At 46.9% G+C, this 25,067-nt stretch overlaps 1 protein-coding gene across 2 annotated transcripts; it reads left to right on the top strand.

The window, feature by feature from the left end:
• The first annotated feature begins 48 nt into the window (after positions 1-48).
• Positions 49-24,853, top strand: IFT81 (intraflagellar transport 81). 2 transcript variants are annotated; one of them, XM_081339186.1, is made up of 19 exons: positions 49-108; positions 1,118-1,281; positions 1,813-1,916; positions 3,028-3,208; positions 3,824-3,913; positions 4,785-4,850; positions 5,135-5,245; positions 6,144-6,228; positions 9,762-9,925; positions 11,358-11,453; positions 12,878-13,024; positions 17,318-17,467; positions 18,262-18,390; positions 18,767-18,856; positions 19,220-19,306; positions 19,794-19,865; positions 19,955-20,040; positions 22,495-22,540; positions 23,726-24,853. In XM_081339186.1, the coding sequence occupies exons 2-19, from the start codon at positions 1,138-1,140 to the stop codon at positions 23,906-23,908; spliced, it is 2,031 nt and encodes a 676-aa protein (XP_081195312.1). In that variant the 5' UTR covers positions 49-108; positions 1,118-1,137; the 3' UTR covers positions 23,909-24,853. The 2 variants fall into 2 exon arrangements, 1 of the variants encoding a protein (XP_081195312.1); XR_014027935.1 differs by lacking the exons at positions 19,955-20,040; positions 22,495-22,540; positions 23,726-24,853 and having other exon boundaries at positions 17,318-17,463; positions 19,794-19,850.
• The last annotated feature ends 214 nt before the right edge of the window (positions 24,854-25,067 follow it).

The raw sequence follows: 25,067 nt of genomic DNA, 5'->3' as shown, positions 1-25,067 counted from the left end.
CCTCCTCTCCGTCCCCTCCCTCCAAGCTCCGCCGCCCTGCCGGTCACGTGATCGGAACTGGGGCCCCGTCGCCTAGCAACCGTCGCCACAGGCCTGGGCGCTTCCGAGGTGGGGAAGGGGCGCGGGGGGGGGGAAGCGGGTGGTCGGGGGTCCTTGGGCCTGCTTAACATTTGGGGGGAGGGAACTGAGGGGCTTCGTTTCCTCCCAGCCTGAATGGGAGCGGGCTGCGCTGGGCCCCCCAGGAGGATGCAGTGGGGAGCCCAGGGAGGAGCCCGTCCCCAATTGGAGGGAGAGGAGGGGGAGATTTCATTTTCCCAGCGGAGGGGAGGTGCAGCCCAGAAGGGTGCAGTTATCCCCAGCCAGGTTGTGGATGAACATGGCACACAGTCAGCTTGTAAGGAGGAGGGTGGCAGAGAAATGTAATAAATGAATAAAGAAATAAAGTAGTTGGAGGGGACCGTGGAGGTCTTCTAGTCCAACCCCCTGCTCACCCTTCCCTTGTGGATATGGCCACAGAGTATGGACAAGGGGAATCCAGATGCTGTATGAGGAAGAGAGAAAAAGAAAGTCACCACCGATGCAACGGAAGAGGAAAAAAACCCAAGGCATTAAAGCCATTTTTTTTTGTTCTAAGAAATGCTTTCCTGCAAATAATGGCCTGTTTAAATGGATATAAGAGTCTTTTTTTGGGGGGGTAGCTTTAATTAAGGAGGTATTTTTATTTTAATTATTTTTCACTTGTTTCTATAATTTGTCAGCTGCTCAGAGTCACCTTGTAGGGGAGATGGGTCATATAGACGATAGACAGACAGACAGACAAAATGGAGAGCATATTAAAAAATGCTGCAGCTCATCCAAATGGGGACACCTCTCCTGCAACCCCAAAGTCTGGGGAAAGAGCTAGATCTTAGCTGCCTTTCTGAAGACCTTGGGGCCAGGTGTGGTTGAAGAAACACCAGGTTGTGGAAGGCAGTGGCCATTGAAGGTCCTGCATGACCCACCCTGCTTTCCTGACGCCTTTTGCTATTTTAGTGGATTTTCGAGAGCCCCCGTAGTACCGGCAACTTCTCCTTCCTCAACCTTTCAATCTCTTTCTCTTTTTTCTTCTCTCATGCAGATCCTTTTCTAGACACCATCATGAGCGACCAATTAAAATTCATCGTGGAGAAGCTCAACAAAGAGCCATTCAAAAAGAATTTCAACTTAATCACTTTTGATTCTCTGGAGTCAATGCAGCTCTTACAGTTGCTCAGCGATGTTCTGGGCGAGATTGACCCCAAGGTACGTCAGACTTTATCAGGTCAAAAATCTCTGCTTGGAAAATTTGTTGGTGCCTTATGAGCTGGAAGTGCCTGCTCTGTTCCCCCCCCCTGCATCTTACAGAGGGGTTGGACTAGATGACCCCGGGGAATCTTTTTTCACCTTTGCGGTGATGATTCAGTCTGATAGCTTGATCCTTTAAAGTAGTCTTATCCAAGCTGGCCCCAGATCTGGCAAAGGCTGGGCTGTTAGGGAACTGTGGATGTTTTGGCCAACTTATCTGCAGGGTGTCAGACTGTGGAAGGCTGATATACCAAAAGCAGATCTGGCTGGCTTAGTGCCTTGAAATGGGGCCCTTTTCTTCACCTTAATAGAGTTAGATGTGCTAAGACTGTGCCCACATCTGACTGCATTCCTAATGTTTTCACTTACGGGAAATTGCATAGAACAACCCCAGGCTGTTAATATTCATTATATTTGATCCATTTAAGCTGCATGCAGTAATGAATTTTATTATGTCAGTTGTACCTCAACTACGATTAAACCTTTCAGCACATTGTTGACATTAGAGAAGAGTTGCCAGAACACACCGCGAAACGGATGTTGACCCTGCTTGGCATTCTTAAATACAAGCCTCCAGGAGGTACCTGTGACTTGTAAGTAGCAGTAATAATAATAATAAAAGTAATGTCTTAAATGTACATACTGCCCAACTCTCAGTGACTCTGAATAGTTTACAAATTACTAAAAACGTTTAAAAAAACAGAGGAAAAAACACAACCCTTTTCGCAAAACACACTTAGGATTGTTTTAAAATCAGCTGTTGTTTAATGCAATACTATCTCTTATAGAACCGCCAGTTTGCTAATTTACGTGTCACATAACACTTTACTGTTATTGTTGTTTATTAGATAATCTGAATTCTGAGGACTGTGTTGAGGTGTTGAACGTAAGGATGGGGACAATCATGACGATCTTACACAGTTTGTTTTGTATTTATCTTTCCACATCAGCAATAGTTTATGAATATATGTGGGAATAAGTCTCAATAAAATCAGTTGGACTCCGTTTCCAAATGACCATTATTGATTTTGAGATTGATTTTGTTCAGGCTGGATTGGACTGCTGCTGCGTATACTGTATTTATTTCAGCTCCCTTTATTCATTCTACTTAACGCTAGAGGGTGCTACCGTTTTAACACAAAGCACCAGAGTCTTCCCCCCCCACCAAAGAGCTTACAACATAAAATGGACAGTGCAGCTTCAATTGATTAATGGCAAATTGGTCGCTGCTTATTAGTTAATTTCTCTGAACGGCAGCCATGATTGTATGGTGGAATTTGCCAGGTTTATCTGAAGAGAATGGCATTTAGCAGGGTTCCAGAGCTAAATTAAACCGGGCGTGTATTGTGGCCAGCTTTTACAGACAGCTTCTCAGACACAGTTGCCGAGAAAAGGAGATTTTAATTCATTTGTCTGAATAGATACAGGGGGTTGGGCCTTCATCAAGGCACTGTCTGTGAGGGCAGCTGGGGAGGAAAACTGAAAGCATAGAAATTAGCAGCTTGTTGGGAATTTTTTAAAAAAAAACTGACCAAAATTGGGAGACGGTTTGATTGATGAAGAATCACACATGAAACTGGTGCCCTTGAGGTTGAAAAACTGATTCAACTGACCCTCAACCTTTCGATAGCTATGCAAGAAAACTGCTAACTCTTGGCTGCCACTATTCTTAATCTTTGAACCATTTTATTCCTGTTATTGCAGGAGCGCCTTCCGACAAGGGTTAGTTACGGGGAGCAAGCCTGTCATTCACCCGGTCCTGCATTGGCTCCTTCAGAGGACCTCTGAGCTCAAGAAAAGGTCCTACTTGGCCCGCTTTCTGATCAAGGTCGACGTGCCAACCGAGTTCCTCCAGGACGACACGGTGGCTGATACGAACAGACAGGTAGCCTTGACCAAATATTTCTCATGCCGTATGCAAGAAAGATGGGCACAAAAAAAAAATCCATTCAGGGCTAGCTTGTGAGGCAGGCAAACCAAAGGCAGAGCATGGACAAACCTCTTTGGGTTTGTTTAAATGTGTCCTAAGGAAATGCTTGACAAGTTTCCATCTGCTGAGGTGAGCCCTAAGATTTTGCGCTCTCTCTCTCCCTCTGTGTGTGTGTGTGCATGCGTATGTGTGTATGTATGTATGTGTATATATACACACACACACACATTAATACGTAACAGTTACGTATTAATGTATATCTTTTATTTTGAGGGGGCTAGAGATCATGTTTTATGTCATCTCATTGCAACAATTTTATGTGTGCAGTTGTTTTTGGTTTTTTGTTCTTTGTTCTTTCAAGGCAGGCCAAAGGTGTTTTGGGGTTTCATTGAAAAGGTTGGATCCCTAAAATGGGTCCTTTCAGGAGACAACTTACATCTATTAATTTGTTGACCTGTGCTTAGATCAGGGATCACTCGGGATATAACTCAAGTAGGCACGATTGTGCTCATAATTAATGGGATTATAATTTCGGCATTAGAGATCACCTTTTTTTTTCTTTTTTGGCAGTATGAAGAACTCATGGAAGCTTTTAAAAGCTTGCATAAAGAATGTGAACAGCTCAAGACATCTGGCTTCTCAACGACAGAAATAAGAAGGGTAACAATGCTGAGATTTCTGAACAGCTGTTTGACCGTAGAAGCCCCAGGGCCATCGACTTTGCCATGATCTCAATCAGGAAATGTTATAATTCGCATCCACTATATCATGACATTATTTTGCAATGCATTATTATGTCATGACAGGTACGGTGTCACGTGCCCCCCTCGCCTCTCCCCACAAGCGCCCACATTTCTCAATTCCCTGGGAAATAATTGTATTATTCACAAAAACAATTGTATTATTCACAAAACGGCCTTGTTAAAGAAAATGGTTCCATTTCAGTTAGTTGAATTTTTAAAAATGTATCTAGGCCAGCACAATTTTAACGCTTGCTCTGAAAATGAACATAACATTTCTATAAGCAGGTAAAGCCACTTCGGTCTAAATTTATATTGACATCCTGCTCAGAAATATTTTAGAAGGCCACTTGCCAATTCACAACTACTTGGTTGCCTGAAGTCAGGACGAATTGAGAATTGAGGTCCCTGAGAATTTATAGAAACCTTGATTGATTTCTGCACCTCCACAAATTCTATAAAAGGTTGTCCAAACTTGGCAACTTTTAAGATTTGTTAATTCTGGGGACTTCAACTCCCAGAATTACTCATTCATAGCTGGCTGGGGAATTCTGGGAACTGAAGTCCACAGGTCTTAAAGTTGCCGAGGTTGGACTTTCCTGCTATTAAGTAAGGCCTAATTCCTCCTTTGAACATGTTGGCTTGATTCTAATTGGCACACTTAAAATAACGCAACTGAAACCCTGAGCTGAATTGACTGATATTCTCTTTGTAGGGATTTCTGCTTTTCAGGGCTGAATGTTCCTTCACGCTTCCAATATGCCACTGATTTGTGTCTGTGTTGCAACCAGGATATCACCGCAATGGAAGAGGAGAAGGACCAGCTGATGAAGCGAGTGGAACGCCTGAGGAAGCGAGTAAGTAAGTGGGCGGAGTGGCTGGCAGGTTTCACCCAGGAATGCAAACAGGCATTAAGGTTTACAAGCTGTGAGTCTGGAGAAGGCATCCGATGTCTCCCAGGGGGAAAGGCAACCTTCTCCAGGCAGGCCTCCAGGACTTCCAAAGATCTCGAAGCCTGAGGAGATGACAGCTCCTCAGAGCCTTGAGGACAGGAAAGAAGCATGGCGCGAACCTGTGAGACACATGATCCCTCCAATGGCTTTCTCCGCTCACTGGCTCGGCTTGCCCCCTTTCTCCCCAGGTGGAGACGGTGCAGAACCATCAGCGGATGCTTGAAATGGCCCGACAGCTCCGGATGGAGAAAGAGCAGGAGGAAAATCTCGCCCAGCAGAAGCAGGAGCAGAAGAACCAGGTATCGGCCCAACTCTTCTCCTCGGCGTCTTGGGGTTCCTCAGAGATGCCAGCGTTCTTGTTGGTTCGGCACGGGCAGCCCTTGACTCACAACAGCGACTGTTTGAAATTACAAGGGCACTTTTCACACTTACGCCCCATGGTAGCATCCCCGTGGCCGCACGATCAGAAGTCAGACGCTTGGCAACTGACTCGCACTGCCGACGGTCGCAGTCTCCCGGTATCTGGCGAACCCTTTCGTGACCTTCGGACACGCAAAGTCAGATGGGGAAACCAGATTCGGTTAACAACCGTGCTATTCACAACGGCGGCGGTTCATTAAACAGCTGTGGCAAGGGAGCTCGTAAAATGGGGCAAAATTCACTTAACAAATGTTTCGCTTAGTAACAGAAATTTGGGGGCTCAGTCGTACGTCGAGGACGACCTGTATTCTCCCCCCCCTTTTTTTTAACTGGCTCTTAAGCTCCCAAGTTGTGGAGAAATCGGGGTTCGCATGAACTCCCTGCCTGCTTCCCTGTGCTGGACCTCGGGGAGCAAGGGGCCTTGCTTGCCAGCCTCTGCCGTCTTCCTCTTGAGTTCACAGACGAATCCCCTGAGCTTGCTAGGAAGATTTTCTCCATTTTCGCCAACACAATGTTAACCGGGTCCATTTTTTTAAAAAAAAATAAATAAATGAAAGTTGCGCAGAGTTGGCACAACAGGTGGACAGTTTGTCTTGCCAAATCTGCCATTTCAAGGTCCCCTGGTTCCTGGAACAGAGAGTGCTCTGTGTGTGTTCTCCATCTCTTTAGCCGCTCTTTCACAGAGATTCCCTTTTTTGTTTGGCATGAAGCTATATTTCCAAAGAATCAGGTGGCTGAATAACCCCCTGCTTATTTCACCCCCCACTCCCCCCCCAGCTTTTTCACGCAGAGCAGCAGCTACAGCGAGTCCGACGTCAGCTCAAGGATATGCGTCACGCAGCCGTGGATTCAAAGCCAGAAAGTAAGTGGGAGTCTTCCATATTCCCCAACACACACACACACACACACACACACACACGCACTGCCTTCTGGTGGTCTGCCAAAAAACGCTCACTTTAAACAACCCTGCACTAAAAAAGCAAAAGCTATAATTCCGCCCCCCGCCAACCCCTCCGAATTTACATGTTTTCATTTTCAGGGTTTGGCTTGGTCCAATTTCACAGCTTCCTATTTCTGTTTCTCTCGGAGAAAACCATCGTGGTGAAGGGCTAGTAGGGTCTTTTTTTAGGGAAACCAGATGGATCTGCTCAAAGACAGCCCGCTGCCCTATTTTTAAAACCGAAGCTCCGAAAGATGGCCTTTCCTCTTGGGTTCCAGCAGGCCTGCGTGGTTTGTCCCCTACGTAAGCTGGACTGAGATACCCTCAGGTCTTTCCTGCTAAGAACTGATGACATCAGCTGTTGACAGAGCTGAATAGCACTGAATGATGGTCGTCTCAGATTAAGTGCTTTAAAGACACGGGGATTTTCAGTTGGAGTGCTCTGAGTTATCGCTGCGGATAGGCAGAAGGTCGGGAAGCCTGGTTGAGATCCCAATTAGCCTCTGAGCTTGCTAAGGAGCTACTTTATACCAGCAGAAGGAGTTTGCAGTCTTCACCCTGCTTGTTTATTTATTTACTTGGTAAGCCCAGACTATATAAACTTGCTTTGCTGGAGAATAATTTTGACGAATGCAATCAGAAGCCCCAAATCTTGCAATAGGCCTCATTCTGCTGTAGATTTTTTTTTTCTTCCCCTGGCAAAAATGAAAACCACCGGTGTTTATAGTGTCGACAGAACGACTTAAATCTTTGGTCCTTGTCTCTGTTATTATCAACACGAGGATTAGAAGAATTAGATTCAAGAATGTCAAAACCAAAAAAAATCAGCATACAGCTCCCACTTATTTTTGCAGATGGTTGACAGGAGCTTTCCAAACGTCACCAGCAAGTATTCTGACTTCTGCTTTGGAAATCGGCGTAAACAGCCAGGGCCTCTCCTGTGTAAAAAAGGAGAGTGTAAGGGTGTAAGGGTCCTTCTTAAAGAGGACCTAGAGAAATATGCTGAACTACATTTGTGATTTAATCTTCCCTTGCATTTGAAGCGTCGCTTGTTTTTCTTAATGACTTGGAACAGGCCGTCCTCGACTTACAACAGTTCATTTAGTGACTGTTCAGAGTTACAGTGGCGCTGAAAAAAACCCACTGTTTTTCACAGTTACGGCCTTTGAAGCATGGCCATGATCACGTGATCAAACTTCAGCCTCTTGGCAACTGACTCATACTTAACGACAGTGGCAGCGTCCCGGGGTCACGTGGTCCCCTTTTGCGTCCTTCTGACAAGCAAAGTCAGTGGGGGAAGCCAAATTCACTTCACATCTGTGGCAAGGAAGATCATAAAAAAATGAGGCAAAACTCCCTTAACAGATGTCTCCCTTAGCAACAGAAATGTTGGGCTCCGTTGCGGTCGTAAGTCAAGGACAACCTGTAGCAGCCAAAAAAATTCAGATACAACGGCTGACCGGCTGGGGAATTCTGGGAAGTGAAGTCCGCACAGTCTTAAAGGAGGCAAGGTAGAGAAATGCTGGCTTAAAGAACTTCCTTGTTCTGGTCCAGCATCTTAGCCCCCATTCTGTACTGGCTCTGCAACATATAGCGACGGATGGGGAAGGTTTGTCCCTGGATGATGCATTGGTGACTGTTTTGTCTCGTTTTGCAGGCAAAGCGCAAGCCTTCTCGAGGGCCTTAAGCCTCGGGAGAGAAGCGCTATTCCTCTTGAACTGAACCGCAGGCAGTTGGATGGAGATGGCCACATCTTCCTCTCTCCTTAGCGCACGTTCCTTAGCACAGCCTTACAAAAACAACCTGCCTCTCCCCCCCTCCCCCCCCCCGTGTGGGCAGATGGCTTTTTTTGTTCTTCTTCTAAGAAGAGGTGGGGGAAAAAGCGACTCCGGATGAATACGAACTCACAGCTTTTCGCACGTAACGATGCCGCTGGCAAAATGGCTCTCGAGGGTCCGGAAGCCCTGGGCAGGGTCTGGCCTCAGACGCTCCACAAAGAAGCGTTGGGGGAAAAAAGACGATGAAGGATAAAAGGCAACCCTAAAGTAGAGTTTTTTTATTTTTATTTTACTCTCTCCTCTAGCCTCCTTGCCAAAGTCGAGATTCTTTGAAGACGCTCAGTCAAACTCGGGGAAAATTAGGAGAGCTTTCGGTCCCCGGGGGGCTAGTCTCACAGTCTGAAGTGGGCAGTTTTCAAAGTAGACCCCACCCTTCCCCCCCACCTCCATGTGTGCATGTGGGAACAGTCGCTGAATGGCAAGATTTTCTGGGTGTCTCAGGACTGGTTGCAGTCGCTTATTACATTATTATTATTATTGTTGTTGTTGTTGGTAGTTGCGAAGTCGCGTCCGACCCATCGTGACCCCGTGGACCACGTTCCTCCAGGCCTTCCTGTTCTCCACCATCTTCTGGAGTCCATTTAAGCTCACGCCTCCTGCTTCAGTGACTCCATCCAGCCACCTCATTCTCTGTCGTCCCATTCTTCTCTTGCCCTCCACCTTTCCCAGCATTAGGCTCTTCTCCATTATTATTATTATTAATTATTTATCACAATGGACGGGGGGAAGCTGGCGTGTTTTTTTGTTCCTCTCTGAAAATGCACGTCTAACCTGCTTTTTGACACCAAGAAATGGATGGTTGATGGTTTATTGACTTACAGGAGGAGAAACGAGCATCCCTGAAGTACCAAACCAGCCCCAGAAAAACGGAATTAAAACCCGTCATGTAATTTTGGCTGGTGCTATCCATCCCTAACAAGCCATGATGATGCGCCATGTTCTAACAATAAGCCGTGTCTCCCAAAGCTTCCGAGGACAAGTAAGCTTGAAATAGAAAAACGCTCTGGGCGTCATAGAATCGGAGCCGTCGTGCCTCTCGTCCTTTTGCAGGTTGTGAGCTTTCCAAGCTTAGGAGAAATGTTGGGTCATTCACCAGTGACTCTGCTTTGTGTTCCTGCTGCCCATTAAAGCCACAAGATACAAAAGTTGGAAAGACCTGCTGTGTCTGCTCTGTGGAGAAGAGCTTGACCGATGTTTCTCGATGTTGGTGACTTAAAAGAGGTGTGGACTTCAACTCCCAGAATTCCCCAGCCTTCCTCCTGTTGTCAAGGTTGAGAAACACTGGCCTAGGCTGAAAATTCTTCTTCCATTTTCTATCCCTGTTCAGGAAACGGGTGGGTGGGGGGGGGGAAATGACATCTCTTTCTACAAAAATCTCTGTGCTTTGGGGTTTCTCCAGCTTACTTTTCCTATGCTAACATGCCGTATATTTATCTCTGCAAATTGAAACACAGGGGACCTCCCTCCTTATTGGTTCCCACAGAAATTAATGCAATCTGCCGCTTAAATAGCTGGGTCTAAATTACAGTTATTACAGCCTGACGCTAAATGGCCCTTCTCCTCCCTTTGTTTAGACACAGGCGGATGTGAGGGTTTTTGTTCTGCTTTCTTGTTCAGGCTTAATGAAGAGTCTAGAAGAAGAGACAAAGTTCAACACTTATTTGGTCTCCGAGAAGTTTCCTAGAGAGCTGGAAGCGAAGAAACAGTCCTTGCTGCTCTTGCAGAAAGTGGTGGCTGAGCCAGCCATGGGCCAGTCCGATCTCAACGAGCTGGAATCCAAAGTAGGTGGGCAGGAAAATAAAAGGGGTAGTGAAACGTCTGCAAAAAAAAAAAAAAGCAGAGAGCACCAAGGACCCTTCATTTCAATCCTGAGCTGCAGATATTCTCCTTAATAGGGAAAGTAACACACACACACACACACACACACACACACACACACACACACACACACACGAACCAACTAACAAACCTGCTGTTTTGAAGGCCACTTTAGACCAGGGCTGAGGATAATTGCTAGGAAGCATGGGAGCTGTAATCCACTCCCTAACATTCGCCCTCTATTACAACTGCCCAGGCATTGTCCACATGCCCTGAAATAGATGGAGGGGGTCATCTCAGGATAACCTTGGCCTCCCTGGGGATTATCCCAGGAGACCCTTTTCAACATTCAGGAGCTGGAACGACAAAACGTCCTCATTCATGAAATGCCAAATGATTGGAAAGTCAGTTTTCTCCCTCTGGGTTAATAAATACACGAATCAATATCCATTTCCTTATCCGCACAAGCCCCAAAGAAGCCTTGGTAGCTAAGGTGCCATCAGGCTGTTTGTTTCTAGTAAAATATCACCTTGAGTGAGTAGCAAAGTAACAGGTATTGGTGAGCGTCCCTCTTTCATGGTTTGACCAGCTGAGAAGCAGTGGAGCGAGGTGGAGGGAAACCAAGAGATTTACAGAGAAATAGACTTAAATAGATTTACAGGTGCAGCTTCCTGCCCAGTAAAACGCCTTGATTTATACAGTGTCATTCTAACCAGTGGGAATGAACCAGAAGGCTCTCGTGGTGTATCTTTATTTCAAAAGATAAATCACAGCAGTCGGGATGGGGAAACATTTGGCTGTAAAACTGGAGATGGCCTTGAAACCAATCTCGTTTAAGTAGGTAATATAATAGCTGTAGTTTACATCTGCAGTCCCAGTGCAGCCTCCTCACCCAGTATTTTCTCAATCACCAGTTTGAGCATAGTTAATAACGAATCATTGTTCCAGATATATCTTCGCTTTCACAAGACTCGTCATTATCTGGTTTTTGATAGAATATAGGCAAGTTCAAGCCACGAATGCCTGCCCGTTCGCTGAATTTGTGTAAGCAGAGGTTGAACTGCACCTGTTATGGGACTTTTAATTGGGATTCCTGAACTGAGCAAGTTGTTGGACTCCGTAGCCTAACAACCCCCTTCCGGCTCTAGAATTTTGGCTTGACTCGCTCGCTGACAAATGGTTTTAACCGCTGAAAAGGACGCCAAAATGAAAAACAGACGCTTGCCATTTGCTATTTTAGAACTCGCCGCGTAATTTTAGAAGAGTTAACTCAAAATTCCAGAAACCATAAAGCCACCTCGTACGAATCTGTTATTGAGAAGTTAGCCTATTTCTGGAACCTGATTTCTGCCTGCAAACTTGGTTTGTGTTTATGACCCTGTCCTATCACTCCAGATAAAGGAGGTCAATGTCCAAATCAATCAATTAACTGAGAAGAGGATGATGAAGTATGAACCGATTGACAGTAAATTTTCGATGTACCGGCAACAGGTAAGAACGAGTTCTTTGCAGGACAAGCATGAGGAGAAATTGAATAGAGGTGGTCCTCGATTTATGACCACAATTGAGCCCAAAATTTCTGTTGCTAAGTGAGACGTTTGTTAAGCCTGTTTTGCCCCCATTTTACGACCTTTCTTGCCACAACGGGAGAAGCCAAATTCGCTGCAATTAGTAACATGGCGAATCCGGCTTCCCTCTGGACTTTGCTTGTCAGAAGATTGCGAAAGGGGATCACGTGATCTTGGGACACAGAAACCGTCATAAATATGAGTCGGTTGCCAAGCGTCTGAATTTTGATCGCGGGTCTGTGGGGACGCTGCAACATCATAAGCGTGAAAAACAATCGCAAGTCCCTTTTTTCCCCCAGGGCCATTGTGACTTCGAAAGGTCCATTAAATGAACTGTTGTAAGTCGAGGACCGTCTGTATTGCACACTAAAATCCCACAGCCTTTGGGGCTTGAAGCCTCGCAGATTTCTCCACATGGTGGAAATTGTGCTCGTGTGCCTCTCGTGATGCCAGAGCTGTTAGCCAACCATAATTTAATGGGTGGGACAAGATACAATTTTGGGTAGTTAGTGCCTGTGATCCAGGGCCTTTTGTGTTTGTGAGCCTTGTGTTCCAAGGCTAAGAATGCTACATAATGTGCCGGCACAAGAGGCCAGTTGGCTCTTTCTATAAAGTGCTGACCTCCCTCGGAGGAGCCATTCCAGGAATTCAGGACTGCTCACTTAGTCCAGGACAGGTGGCATCTCTGCCCAGCTCCACGGGACCCTTTCGTCAGCTTTCCTGGAGTGCCCTGGGCGTTTCTTAACACCATTTGTCGCCATGGGTCCAGTTGGGAGAAGCAAAGGGCTTGGATAACACCCAGACTGAATGGTTTCAGCCAGATGTTGGAAGGTACCTTCAAAATTACCTGTACAGTGGCAAAAATCTGCCTTTTGAATGGCTAAAAACACCAGCCTCGGCTTTCATTTGAAGGCCTTTGTCACATAAGTGGCTGCGTGTTTTTCCCTGTGATATTTTAGATGTAATACGTAGTTCTGCCTTGAATATTATTTGTTCTTGCGTTAGATGTTACATATCAGTCGGCTGTATAGAAAAACTGGCCTCCTTGGGCTTCTAGAATCCAACAAGACCTAAAACAAATGTAATCCACAAGTCTTAAAAGTTGCCAGCCCTGATTTAAATGATAACGTGCAAATGTGTCTAGCATACTGCTTCCCAGGCAATTTTTAAGGTGTGTGGACTTCAACTCCCAGAATTCACAGCCCCAGCCTGGCTGGACTTCAACTCCCAGAATTCCCCTGCCACCTAACCTGCTGCTGAGATTGGCATCTCCGCTCTTTTCACAGCCTCATCCTCGTCGATTCCCTAATACCGAATACTAAATTCCCTAATACTAAACACCCGCAGGCCTCCATCATTTCGCGGAAGAAAACAGCCAAGGCGGAGGAACTTCAGACCGCCAAGGAAGAGCTTGCCAGCCTGGAGAAGCAAATGTTCCAGAAGTCGAGCCAGGCTCGGGAGCTGGACGGGACAGAAGTCTTGAAAGGCGATGAGGTAAGGACTCTTCAGTGAGGGAAGCAGCCATTTTAGAAAAAGTGGCTTGGGGGGGGTCCCAAGATGGCTTCCCTTGTTATCTGGGAGAATGATGAGTGCAGGACTTACTCCACGATCTTGGCATCTGTAGTTCTCCAGCAGACATGTTTCAAGCCAAGCGTTTGTAGGAGCAAAGCTTCGGGAAGTCTCTGTGCTTTGCGAGCCTCGTGCCAGCAGTGGTTACTACACAGCAGCAACATGTCCCACCACAGAGGCGAAGGATCTTATCTGTTGTCCCTCCGTGAGGTTTTAAGTACATCACAAAAAAATTCCACGTTGTCAACACATCTAGTGAGAACCATTAGTTGAGTAGCTTAATGTGGAAATAAATTAGAGCATGGAAATGGGAGAATTAGCTGCTGAGTTTATGGCCGGATTACTGGATGGAACGAAGAAAAGATGAAGACGTACACAACTCGCAGGCTCGGTTCCCACGATAGCTATTGGTTCTCAGTCACGGCCCCTTTTTCGAAGCCATCTGAGCTGTGTGTCTTCGCCGCCTTTTTTGACTGGAGTGCCATCAAAGAACAGGGCTGCCTTATGAGAGCCACTAATGCTGAATAACCCCATGTATTGCAGGCTTGATCCTATACTGTTGTATATTTCGATCCCCCTCCTGCTCTCTCTTTCTACCCAACGGGGGATGTTTTAAATCTCCTGACCCCAACAAAGGTATCTGAGAGCAAAGAAGCTCGGGGCTGAGTTTGAACTTGGTGGAAGTTATTTTGATTTAGCACCATTGGATTTCGCCCTCCTCGTTGTTGTTGTTTTAACCTTTTGAGGACTCTGAAAGGCTCCGAGCCACAAAGCAGCAATTTCTTTTCAAGGAATCAAAAGGATGCTGAACCAGCGAGTCAGGAGACCTGAACCCAGGTCTTAAGTCATGATGACGTGAATGTCCTCTTGCTGGTTTTGGGACTGCCCCGGGATTCCTTCCCAGCTGCGAGAAAGCGGGAGAGTGCCAGCCTAAAGACCCACTGCTTTGAGACAGGCCATCCTTATGGGCTCGCAGACGAGTGCCAAACCTGGAGCCTGCATTAATGCTTTAGACATGAAGTTAGAGCCCTTAATGACTTGCGATGAGACTCCAGTGGCTTCCAGCCTGCCGCTCCCGCCCCACGGGCTTGAATTGCTGGCCTGCCTGATGGCCTGTCTCTGGCTAAGTTTGGTGCCCCAATGAATCAAGGCCTTTTCTGCCTGGACTGCTACATGCCAGCCATTGTATCCTCAGCCGAGGTCTTAACACCTCCTGGCCAGAAAGGTCAGCTGAGGCTCATGGTTTTCCCCCGTTGGGGAGGAGCAAAGACCCGCCTTTGTGCAAGCAGCGGAAAAGAGCGGGTGGGTTTATTTAATAATGGGGCTTTTTTTTTTAGGGAAACTGGGGAAGGTGTGCGAGGGCTAAAGCAGAAAGGAGGGCAGCGTTAATAGGAAATCCAGGCCAGGCTGGGAAGCTTCTGCCTGCAGCTATCACCGTAAAAATCAGGGAATTGCATGCCTGCATGAGAGAGAAGGCGAGATGGTTCAGTTACAAGTGATCTTAGGTAAATCGGGGATAATTTTAGCTCCCTTTCACGGTACATTGTACTCTTCACAGTTGAAGAGTTCCCGGGAGGCGGGATTCCTGGTAGGTAGGTTGTTTTTTTCCATTCAGGAATTAGGTCTTTATCCTGTTTTTATAAGTAACAAAGAGGGGGACGAACATACGTAATACTTCTTCTTCTTCCTCCTATTTTCCCTACAACAACAAAAAACCCTGTGAGGTAGCCCAGAATCACCCAGCCAGCTTTCGCACCTAAGGCAGGACTAGAACTCACCGTTTCTTGGCGATTGGCCATCGTGGCGGTAACGATAAAAGAATGGAGCAGCAGGCTCGGTCAAAAGAGCCTTAGACGTGGCCGGCGGGACTGGACCTTCGGCCTTTGTGTCTCTCCTTTGTCCTTCCTTTGGCGTCTTGTTAGCCAAAGTTAGGAAGGAAAAAAAATGGACAGATTAGGTTTTTGGGTCACCCTAAAAACTGAAGAAGGATCAGCAGGTTTATTGGAAGCCACCCGAGTGTGTTCTGTCACAGCAGCTGGATGCCAGAAGATTTTTATTGAAAACCCAAGCACTCCGAAGCCAGAGGTTTCCCAGATGTTTCCATTTATTCAGAACTGGGGTCTCCAAGAAGGCCTCCAGCTAAATTGAGAGCGAAGCTTTTAAAATAAGGCAAACTCCATGCCGGCAAACGGCAGAACGAGCCAGAAATGGCAATTACTCTTAAGAATTGCCTGCCTGGCCCATCTAAATAACGCATCCCATTTTTCTTCCATCAGAGTAGGATGGAGTCAGGCACATGGGCGTGGGTGTGGTTTTCCGGTTGCCTTCCTCTTTCCCCTTTCTGGTAGACATTGAGGGGGCTTATTTTCGGTCACCGAGAAGGGAAGGGACCCTTAAAGTGACGCTCCCCTGCAGCTATCGTGAGACTTGTTGAGTGAGTGATTGGTCCAGAGCTTGTCACGGCCAGCAATTTGCTCAGACTATAATTCTCTTAATTCCCTGCCAAGCCCTTAGTACATTAATTGGATGGGCAATAAAACTGCTCCACTGTTTTTTAGCGTGAGGCTTCTGCAAACTTTATTCTAGGGCTCCCCGCTGAGATAATGAAGGAGAGTCTTTTTTCATCTCATTGAGGTGGCGGTTGGGAGCTTAATTTTTGTCTTTTTTTGTTTTTGTTTTTCCTTCTCCCTTTCTCTTCCCGGAGTTGGGGTGGGAGAGGAAACTAAAGCAAGTGTTAATGCTCTGGTTTTATCTACCTCTTTCACCAAGTGAGAAGGCTGAAAGGAAGAGTGCTTTATGGAAACTTGGTTTTTTAATGCAGCTTGGGCAGGCGTGCCCCAGTCAAGATACGGAAGAGTCCCTTTTCGTGGCAATGTTCCCTGTTTCACCTCAAATCTAGGGGAACTCTCTCATTTTTCCTGCTCCCCGTTTTATTTCTTCCACATTTGTTCTACAGGACTCCTGCTGAAAAATCTCTTAGCCTCTCCCCCTGGTTGGGGGGAGAATTGCAGTCGGTTCAACAGGATTTGGGAAGTTAAAGGAAGGCAAGGATTCTGCATTCTGCAGGAGTGAATTTGCATCCCAGCCAAGCAAAGGAACAGCCATTTAGGCTCATGGTTGAAAGCTTGAAGTATTTCCGTTTTTCTGCTTCGTGCAACAGCACTGTAGTATTTTTCCCCCAGTACCTCTCCAGGTTTTTCAGATTGGGAAACAGCCACCTTGTCATGACCTGGAAGCTCCCTCAGGCGATCAGACATAGCAGTTTCCGAAAATTGGGACTGAGGTTTGGTTCGGGCTGCTTTTTAAAGGGGTTTGTGGGGAGGCAGGTTTGTTGTTTTTTGTATGTTTTTTTTGGAAGTCCATCAATCCTTGTAGACCTCCACAAGCAAACAGAGGCATTTTTCCTCCAACAGGCATTGCATAAAAATACCTTTTGGGGACTCAACCTGCTTGGGTTCCCGTGAATGTGCACCGTAACCCCCGACAAGGAGTTTGCATCCTGGCATTCCCCACTGACATCCAAACAAGCAGGATTTTCCTTCATCCCGTTGCCTTGTTGTCACGTTGTGCAATTCCTGCGGCCTTCCCCTCAGCATTGTTCCGAGTGGTGTGGGCAGTAAATAACAGTTGTTCTTCCAGCAGTCGGGACCTGTCTTTTTAGAATATGAGAGGGTTTAAAATACGAAGTCTGGCTTTGCTCTCTCGCTGTAAAGTTTTACAGCTTTTGGTTTAAAAATAGTTGCAGGAGCCTAGGAAAGCGGAGGAGACCTTGGCAAAAGGTGGCAGATGAACTGGCATGATTTGAAGATGGGCTCTTTGCCCGGGAGACTTTTTATAGCGCATACAGTTATTGGCGTGTGGGGTTCTCACACCAGGTTCATCTCGGACTGTAAGAATTTGTTCTTCAAAAGGGACGCAATGTTTTACGCTGGGGAGGGTTTTGTGCACCCCAGATCTGTTTTGTTGCGTTTGTTTTTTTGACATTGAAAAGCCGAACCAAGAAATGCAAATCCTTTAGTTTGGGGGAGGTATATAAAACACACGAATGTATCTAAACGCCCATCTTTAAGGGTGAGCTTTCTATTTCCACCCAGGAGAGCTTAATTCCTCGATTTCTCTGCCTTTCGAAAGAGAAGGGAGGGGTGACTTCTGTCGTCAGGGCAGGAGCTGGACCCCAGGTCTTTGAATGGCCGAGGATTGTAACCCTTCTCATTTCAGTTTAAGCGGTACGTTAACAAGCTCCGAAGCAAGAACACCCTTTACAAGAAGAAGCGCCTGGAAATAGCGGAGATCACAGCCGAGTACGGCATCTTGCAGAGGACGGAAGAGCTCCTGAAAGAGCGGCACCAAGACATTCAGCAGCAGTTGGTGATTGTCCCTCTGGTCCTTAAAGCCAGACCGCCGGGGGGGGGGGTTGTTGGCCAGAGAGGCTCCTGGGGAGCTCTGGCGGGGGAGACGAGGAAGAACAGCAAACTCATTAGCTAGGTTTATGCAACGTGGCTTGTTTGGTTCGTGCATGGTGGAAACCCAGCCAGTTGCGGCTTAGTGAATAAGTGGGAATTAAACCATGGTCTAGCGGGCGTGAATCCAGCCGTGCTGTCACAGGCTGAAACGTAATTGCGGACAGCCAGGTTACCATGGCATTTCACATCCCACTGGCCACTTCTGTGATTATTTTCTTCTTTGCAAATCAGCTAAGGATTGTAGTTGGTCCAGTGTTTAAAGCTTTTTATCTTTTAAAGCAGGCGGCGTTTAAAGGCCTGTGGGCTTCAGCTCTCAGAATCCACCCTGTGTCCCCAGGGAGATAAGATTGGCCCCCACTTTGACACTCCTTCGCCAGGCCCGGCCCAAGACGTGGTTTTGCCAACAGGCCTGGGGACCCAAGAGCAGGATGGACACCCCCCCCTCAAATGGCTAATTTGATTGTCTGATTGTTGTCACCGGTGTGTGTGTGTGTGTGTGTGTGTGTGTGTAGTCCTGCTTTTGATTGCTTGTTATATTGGATTTTTATCTTTGTGATCCACCAGGCGTCCCTGATGCTGACTTGGGAAGCCTTTACATTTTCTTAAATAAATAAATAACAAGTCAGATCCTGGAGCTTCTGGAGAGCCTCTGGAGCCTGATCCCTCCTGACAGTCCTGTCTCTCTCCTCCTTCCTCCAGCAAGCCATTGAAGACAAGAAAGGAATCTCCGGGTACAGCTACACCCAGGAGGAGCTGGAGAGGGTGTCGGCCGTCAAGAGCGAAATGGATGAAATGAAGGGCCGAACTCTGGACAACATGTCCGATATGGTACAGTCCAGAGGCTTTACAAGGGCAGGGGGAGGAGAATGGGCTGGCCTAACCCTCCCCACCCTCTTCCAACCCTTACAAGAGCCCCGGTGGCACAGTGGTTAGAACGCAACATTGCAGGCTAACTCTGCCCAGAGCCAGGAGTTTGATCCTGACCGGCTCAAGGTTGACTCAGCCTTGCCTCCTTCCTTCCGGGGTCGGTAAAACGAGGAGCCAGATTATTTGGGGCCATAGGCTGACTCAGTATATACCGGTAAGTCTTAAGGGTGCTTGCTTACTGGCTTCCTTCTAAATGTGGTAAGTTCTTCCTGGTCTACCTCAGCTTCCGTTGAGCAGCTTCGCTCCCAGCACTGTCACCTTTCGCCTTTCCATCCAGGTGAAAAAACTGAACACCCTGGTAGCCGATAAAAAGTTGAGCTTGGCCCCGATCATCAAAGACCTCAGGCAGCTGCGACAGAGGTGCCAGGTGAGTGCAGGCAATGCTCGGGATGCGGCTGGAACTTCCCCACTTTCCCACAGTGCACTGGGTTGCTTTCAGGAAAGGGGGGCTCAGAAACGCGAACTAAGGTCTGTCCTTCCCGATTTTGCTTCAAATGCAGCTCAAGTCAGAAACTTCCCTGTTGCACCACGAGCGCCGTGGGGAATTCCCCCATGGCTGCCTTAAGCGCGCTGCGTCTCTAGGCTTCTCCCACATGGCGAGGCTCACGGGTCTCTTGGGATTATGTAGGTGCCTCTGCGCACCAGTTGCTGAGGTCAGACTGCGAGACTGAGCCCCAGGCCACCTGCCAGGGCCCACCTGTCGTGTCCACCCACCTTTTCTCCTCTCCAGGAGCTAACCCAAGAATGCGAAGAGAAGAAATCCCAGTACGACAGCTGCGCCGCTGGCTTGGAAAGCAGGCGTTCGTCCCTGGAGCAGGTAGGCCAGCAGGAGACAGGGAGAATTCCTCTCCATCTTGCCCTTCCTGTTCTACACACACACACACACACACACACACACACACACACACAACGGGCTGGATTTGTACTAAGGGATGTTCAGGTTTGGAGTTGAGCAAAACAGATTTATTTGATGGAACCCTGTGTTCCAAAATGTAGCCTCTGCTCAGAGTTGTGGCTGTAAGTTACGATAGCGACATCCAATCCCTGCGTAGACCAATTAAATCTCCCAGCCACCGTTTCAGGGTTTTTTTTGTCCTCTTTGGACAAAAAGGGAGGTAGAATATTTTAGGAGCGGGAAGCTCACCTCCTTCAGTCATTGTCGGTCTCCAAATCAGTCAAGGACGATGGGTGCTACCGTCCACCGGCATCAGGGGGAGGGGGGCTTCCAGGAACCTTGTCTTGCACCTCCACCCCTGCCCGGCTGATCCTCCCCCTTCTTCAAAATGTCCCTTTTCTCCTCTCAGGAGGTGAAGAGCCTTCAGGAGGAGCGTTTACGGGAAGAAAGCAACTATCACCAGGTCAACTGCATGAAAATGGTACGCTGGTGAAAGAAACTCGGGATTTTTCTGGGCAGGAAGGTGGGCCGGTTGAGGCCTAAGTCCAGATGTTTCTTTTTTTTTTTTAGATTCTCGAAACCCAGCTGCAGCGCGTCAAAGACGAGATGAAAATGTACATTTCTTCAGATCAGCAGGAAAGAAAGAAGGCAGTCAGGTAGCGGGCACGGCTATTAAATCCGTAATAACGACATCATCGGCATTCACACAATCCCGATCAGTCAGTTACAAAAAGCAGCTTGACTCGGAACAGTCTACGCCCTGCGATGGTACTTTTGACACCGTCAAACAGCTGCCTCTCCCAGCTCCCTGGGAAGGGCCAGATAGGTGAATCAAAATGCCACACCCAGTGCGAACGTCTGGCCGAGCGTGTGGCGAACCATAAAATAATGGATGGATGGCTCCCCAAGCCTTTTTAAAAACGGAAGGGGCATTCTGAACCACCTTTGGTCGAGTTTGCCCAGAGTGCAGTGCTCCGTTCTTTAAGCTGTGTTTTATCGAACAAGACAACAATTGCTAAATTTCCTCCCGTTTACAAAGCTGCTTTTTGCTATCTCCGATCCTGGCTTGTTAGTCTCACTGTTGCTTGTGAATCTTCTTCATGATCTCACAAGATCAATGGAATAGCTTGCCCTGACGGAGTTATGGGTGCGCCATCACTGGAGATTTTCAGAAAACAGACTGGACAACCATTGGTTGGTTTCCTTCCTCGAGCAGGGGGTTGGACTGCAAGACCTCTAAGGTCCCTTCCTAGCCCTAGGGTTCTATATTCCGTACTCCATAGGGAAAGGAGTCTGCAGCGGGCGGACATTGCATGACGATGCCCACAGATGTGGTGATGTTCACCCTTCCACGCTTCTGTCCCAGCGTCTGACGCTGGCAAGCAAGCAGTGGGTCGGTGTCATGTCATCGCAGGACAGGCTTTGCCACGCACGCATGGCGTGGGGACGCCCGTGGCCTCCCAAATATCAGCTGCAAAACACCGCTTGTGTCACTTGGTCACTACCTAGAGCTCTCCGTTTATGGCGCTTAAACAGAAGGGCAGCCAGGGACAAGGAGCAGATTACATCTCCAAATATTTGCAGTGGATTTATTATTCTGTCTGAAGGAAGGAAAAGAAGCTGAGATGGAGGAGGAGGAGGAACAGGCTGGGCAAGAGGATAGCAGAGTGGATGTTAGCGAACAAATTCTGAGCAGCTCCTGGGTGTGTGTGTGTGAGCTTAGTGGTTGTGTGTTTTGCTTTGTGTAGGAGTTGGCTTGGCGTGTGGTATTCTTGAGACACATCTGCTTAGCAGTCTTAGGCACTTTAGAACAATGTTTCTCAACCCGGGCCACTTGGAGATGTGTAGAGTTCAACTCCCAGAATTCCCCAGCTGGCATAGCATAGAATTCTGGGAGTCGAAGTCCACGCATCTTCAAGTGACTCAGGTTGACAAACGCTGCTTTAGAGTGATTGCTTTGTAGATAATTTTTTAAAAAAAACTTTGTCGGGGTACCTAAGGATAACCTTCTAAGTTCTTGGAGCAAGTAAGAGTCAGGGGGAAGAGGCAGAACTTGTTTATGGAAGTCCAAACTGACCACGTTGCTCCTCACCCTCCTCACTTGGCCCAGTTCCACCCAGAGCATTGAACGTTGGAGAAGCACTCTCACCCATCGCAAGGGGAAAGCCTCCGTGTTTCACATACCTGCCGTGTCCAGCTGTAGCATTCCTACATTTCTGTGAAATTTACCACCCCCATTAACGAAGGCTATCCTGTTAGGGCTGAGCGTGTGAGCCCAAAAATTCCCAAACCATCCGACTTCTCTTTGTCAGAGGGTTTGGACTGGCCAACAACCTGTGCAGCCCAGCAAATGACTTTCTCAAAATCCTTCGGTAAGCCCTGGAATGGGAGCTGCATTCCGACAACCCATAAACATCGGCCCTGCAGTTGGGAACCAGAAGTTCCCTCGTTCTCCTGATCCCTTCCCCATCTCTGTTCCATGGAGTCAGCCGTCAGGAATGCAAAAAGTTAATTTGACTCTCTAAAAATAGCTTTCGCTTTTAAAATTAAGTGGCATTCCTTCCAAGCATCATTTTAAATAGCCAGGAAAAGAAAATAATCTGGTTTCAGGAGCCGGGTCTTTTTTTTTTTAAAGCAGAAAAACAAACAGATCTGCGATTCCTTGGAGAGATCATAAGGTAAGGGTCTGGAAGGTGAGGACCCTCCTGTTGCCAACAGAAGCGAAGACCCCGACCTCTGAGTAGAAAATGCGTTCCTGACGCAAATCCCGTCTCCCATCGGAAAGTGCCGTGGGGGTGGGGTGGGGACACAAGTGGGGACAGCCTGGAACGTTGAGAATAGAGTGAAGGTAGAAGGGAAAGGATGAGGGTCCAGATTTGGAGTTTAGTCTAGAAAAAATAAAGATTAGAGGCAGTCGACTCTGAGTATCGCGCTATATTCCAAAACGGGTGGGCTCTCCGTCATTCGAAAGACTGTATTGCTGTTATCCTGTGAGCTGTCCTGTGTATCACCTGCCTGAAGGAACTCTTGCCAAACGACACAGCCAAAGTGCTGCCAACAGCCTGACATTGCGATACAACCCTTGTCCTTAAATTGCTTATTTTCCGTAGGGATCAGTATTCCAAGATGATCACAGAACAAGAGAACCTTGGAAAGGTAGGGGTGGATGAATAATATTGATTTCTGTTTCATTTCCTCTGTTTAGACCAGGGGTGTCCAACCTTGGCCACTTCAGGATGTGTGGACTTCAACTCCCAGAATTCCCCAGCCAGCAACGCGGGGAATTGAAGTCCACAGGTCTTACAGTGCCCATGTTTGGACACCCCTATTTTATACGATGCCTAGTGGGCACAGCTCCTAAAAACCATTCACTTTTAGACTCTGAGAAGTTGCCTTCTTAAAATAAACTATACAAACAGTTCTGAAATCAGCTTCCTACAGATAAGGCCTGAGCTACTGGACTGTCACATACAAAAGGCATCTTCTGCAGAAACCTCAGAAGACATTGCTTTGCCAGATCAGTGGCCCACACAGCAGTTGGCTTCAGATAAACCCAGTATTTAGTGGCGCGCTGTCCTATTTTTACGAAAAGGACCTACAATCCATTTTCTATCCCTTGGTTGGCAGTTGGCCTTGGAGCAGTATGTAGAAAGAACTAATTTTTCAAAAGAACTGTCTTTGATGTTCTTGCAAACCGGTCTTGTTGCTCTTCCCAAGGAGATCTGTCTTGTAACTTTTAAGACAGTCTCAAATTTCCAAAATGTGATTTTAATCCGCTGTGCAGTCTTGAGCTGAGGCATTATCTAAACTTTTTCTGATGTTGTTTAATGCAATCATATAAACATTTTAAAAATGATATACAAGAAAGGAAAGCCAAAAAAGAAAAAGGAATGAAGGTATTTGGAAGCCCTTATATACTTTAAAACTCTATTTTGGCTCTGGAGTTAGGGTTAGTTGAGGGATTGCTTTCTCTTTCTCTTCTTCTGCCTTCCAACTCTACGTTGAATTATATCATTGATTCTATTTATGTCTCTGCCTGCCTGCCCATCCATCCATCCCTAGAGAAAGTACTAATATATAGCACTGATATTGCACGGATGGTGTTACCTAGTTGGGTAATGAAACATCTGCAAGAACACAAGCTTGGAGAGCATCAAGGACCCTGTGCAGTAGAATTTCATTTCATTCTGAACCAAAATAGTTGGCTCAATGGAGGCACACAGGGACAGTAAGTAAATAAACCAACGGATCAGGACTCCTCCTGAAACAGCATCTCTCTCTCTCTCTCTCTCTCTCTCTCTCTCTCTCTTTTTTTTTTTTTTTTTTAAAAAAATATATCAGAAACTACGAGAGAAGCAGAAAGCTGTCCGGGAAAGTCATGGCCCCAACCTGAAGCAAGTCAAAATGTGGCAAGATCTCCAGCTTCTGATGGAATGCAAAAAAGAATGCTTTCTCAAGCAACAGAACCCGGCCTCGGTGGGCCAAGTCATCCAGGAAGGCGGAGAAGACCGCCTGATCTTGTGAAAGGTGCCCTGCCTGGTATCTAGGCCATCCGAAAGAGTCATTTTTTCCTCCAGCAAGTCTGTTGCAAATGTCGGCTGGGCTTTACGATTGTTTCAATGCAAATGAGATGTCTTGATTTGCCATGCTTCGGGAGTTTAGCTAAAAAGTTCTTGACTCAACTAGAACGTGGTTCGGCGGTGGGGGGGGGGCTTCGTTTGTTCCTTCTTAGAAAGAGAAGAAAAATCTTATTTTGCTGATGGGTGGAGCGCCCTTCCTTCCCTCAGTTAAAAAAATCAGTTGAGTGGTTAAAGTATTGAGAAGGTACGCAGATAAAATTCCATTCAAGTTTTATGAGGCATTCTAGAGAAGCAGACAGGCAAAACAAAATCGGGATTAGGATAGTGTTGAGATCGGGGTTTGTAGATGATTTGACATCAAGCCAGGTTCAAGTCACACAGGTCCTCAGCAACTCGGGAGCATAATTTTCACCACCTGCTTCCTTTTGGCCCCAATCCCCTTTCACAATTCCAGTAACCAAGTGGAGGAAGGACTTTTTGAAGGAAAAAAAAACCGCACAGACAAAATACAAGGACGTTGTGGACCAAGCTTCTTGTAGCCCACCAATATGTAAACCCCCATGATCTTTGCAGGCCTCGATTCTCCTCAGAGCTGCTGAAAGAGCCAAATACGGAAGACTCAAATTTCCTGAATTCTCCTGGATGCAAACTAAAGCTTCAGCACCAAAGAATCTGACCTCCTTCTTTCTGCCTTTTCTCATTTTTGCTTGACCCTTAGTGAGCCTACTTTGAAGTCTTTTCTTTTTGTGTTGAATTTTTTTAAAGATTCCCCTCTCGGGCGTCTTAGGTTGCTGAGATTGCTGGCTTCCTTGTGACGTTCTGCACGCATGCCCTGTCTCTTTCTCCTTAGCCCCAAAGACAATAAAGTTATTGGTAGCGTGACTCTCTTTCCAAGTTGTCTCTGGGAGCTCATTAAATCTAATCTCCGCGGAAATCAAACGTTTTGTTTTCTGCCTAGAACTCATCAAACTGGTCTTGCTGAGCCGTGCAGATGAATCGTGTAGAGTCCGTGTGCATTTTTTTAGATGCCCCGTTGAAGGAAGGAAAATGGAAGAGGTTATGCCTAAATAAACGTATAAACGTGAAAAGCAGCCTTCAGGGAC

This window comes from Vipera berus (assembly GCF_964194415.1).
Source record: "Vipera berus genome assembly, chromosome: 14".
NCBI classification, from domain to species: Eukaryota; Metazoa; Chordata; class Lepidosauria; order Squamata; family Viperidae; genus Vipera; species Vipera berus.
This window is presented reverse-complemented; position numbering and strand designations above follow the sequence as displayed.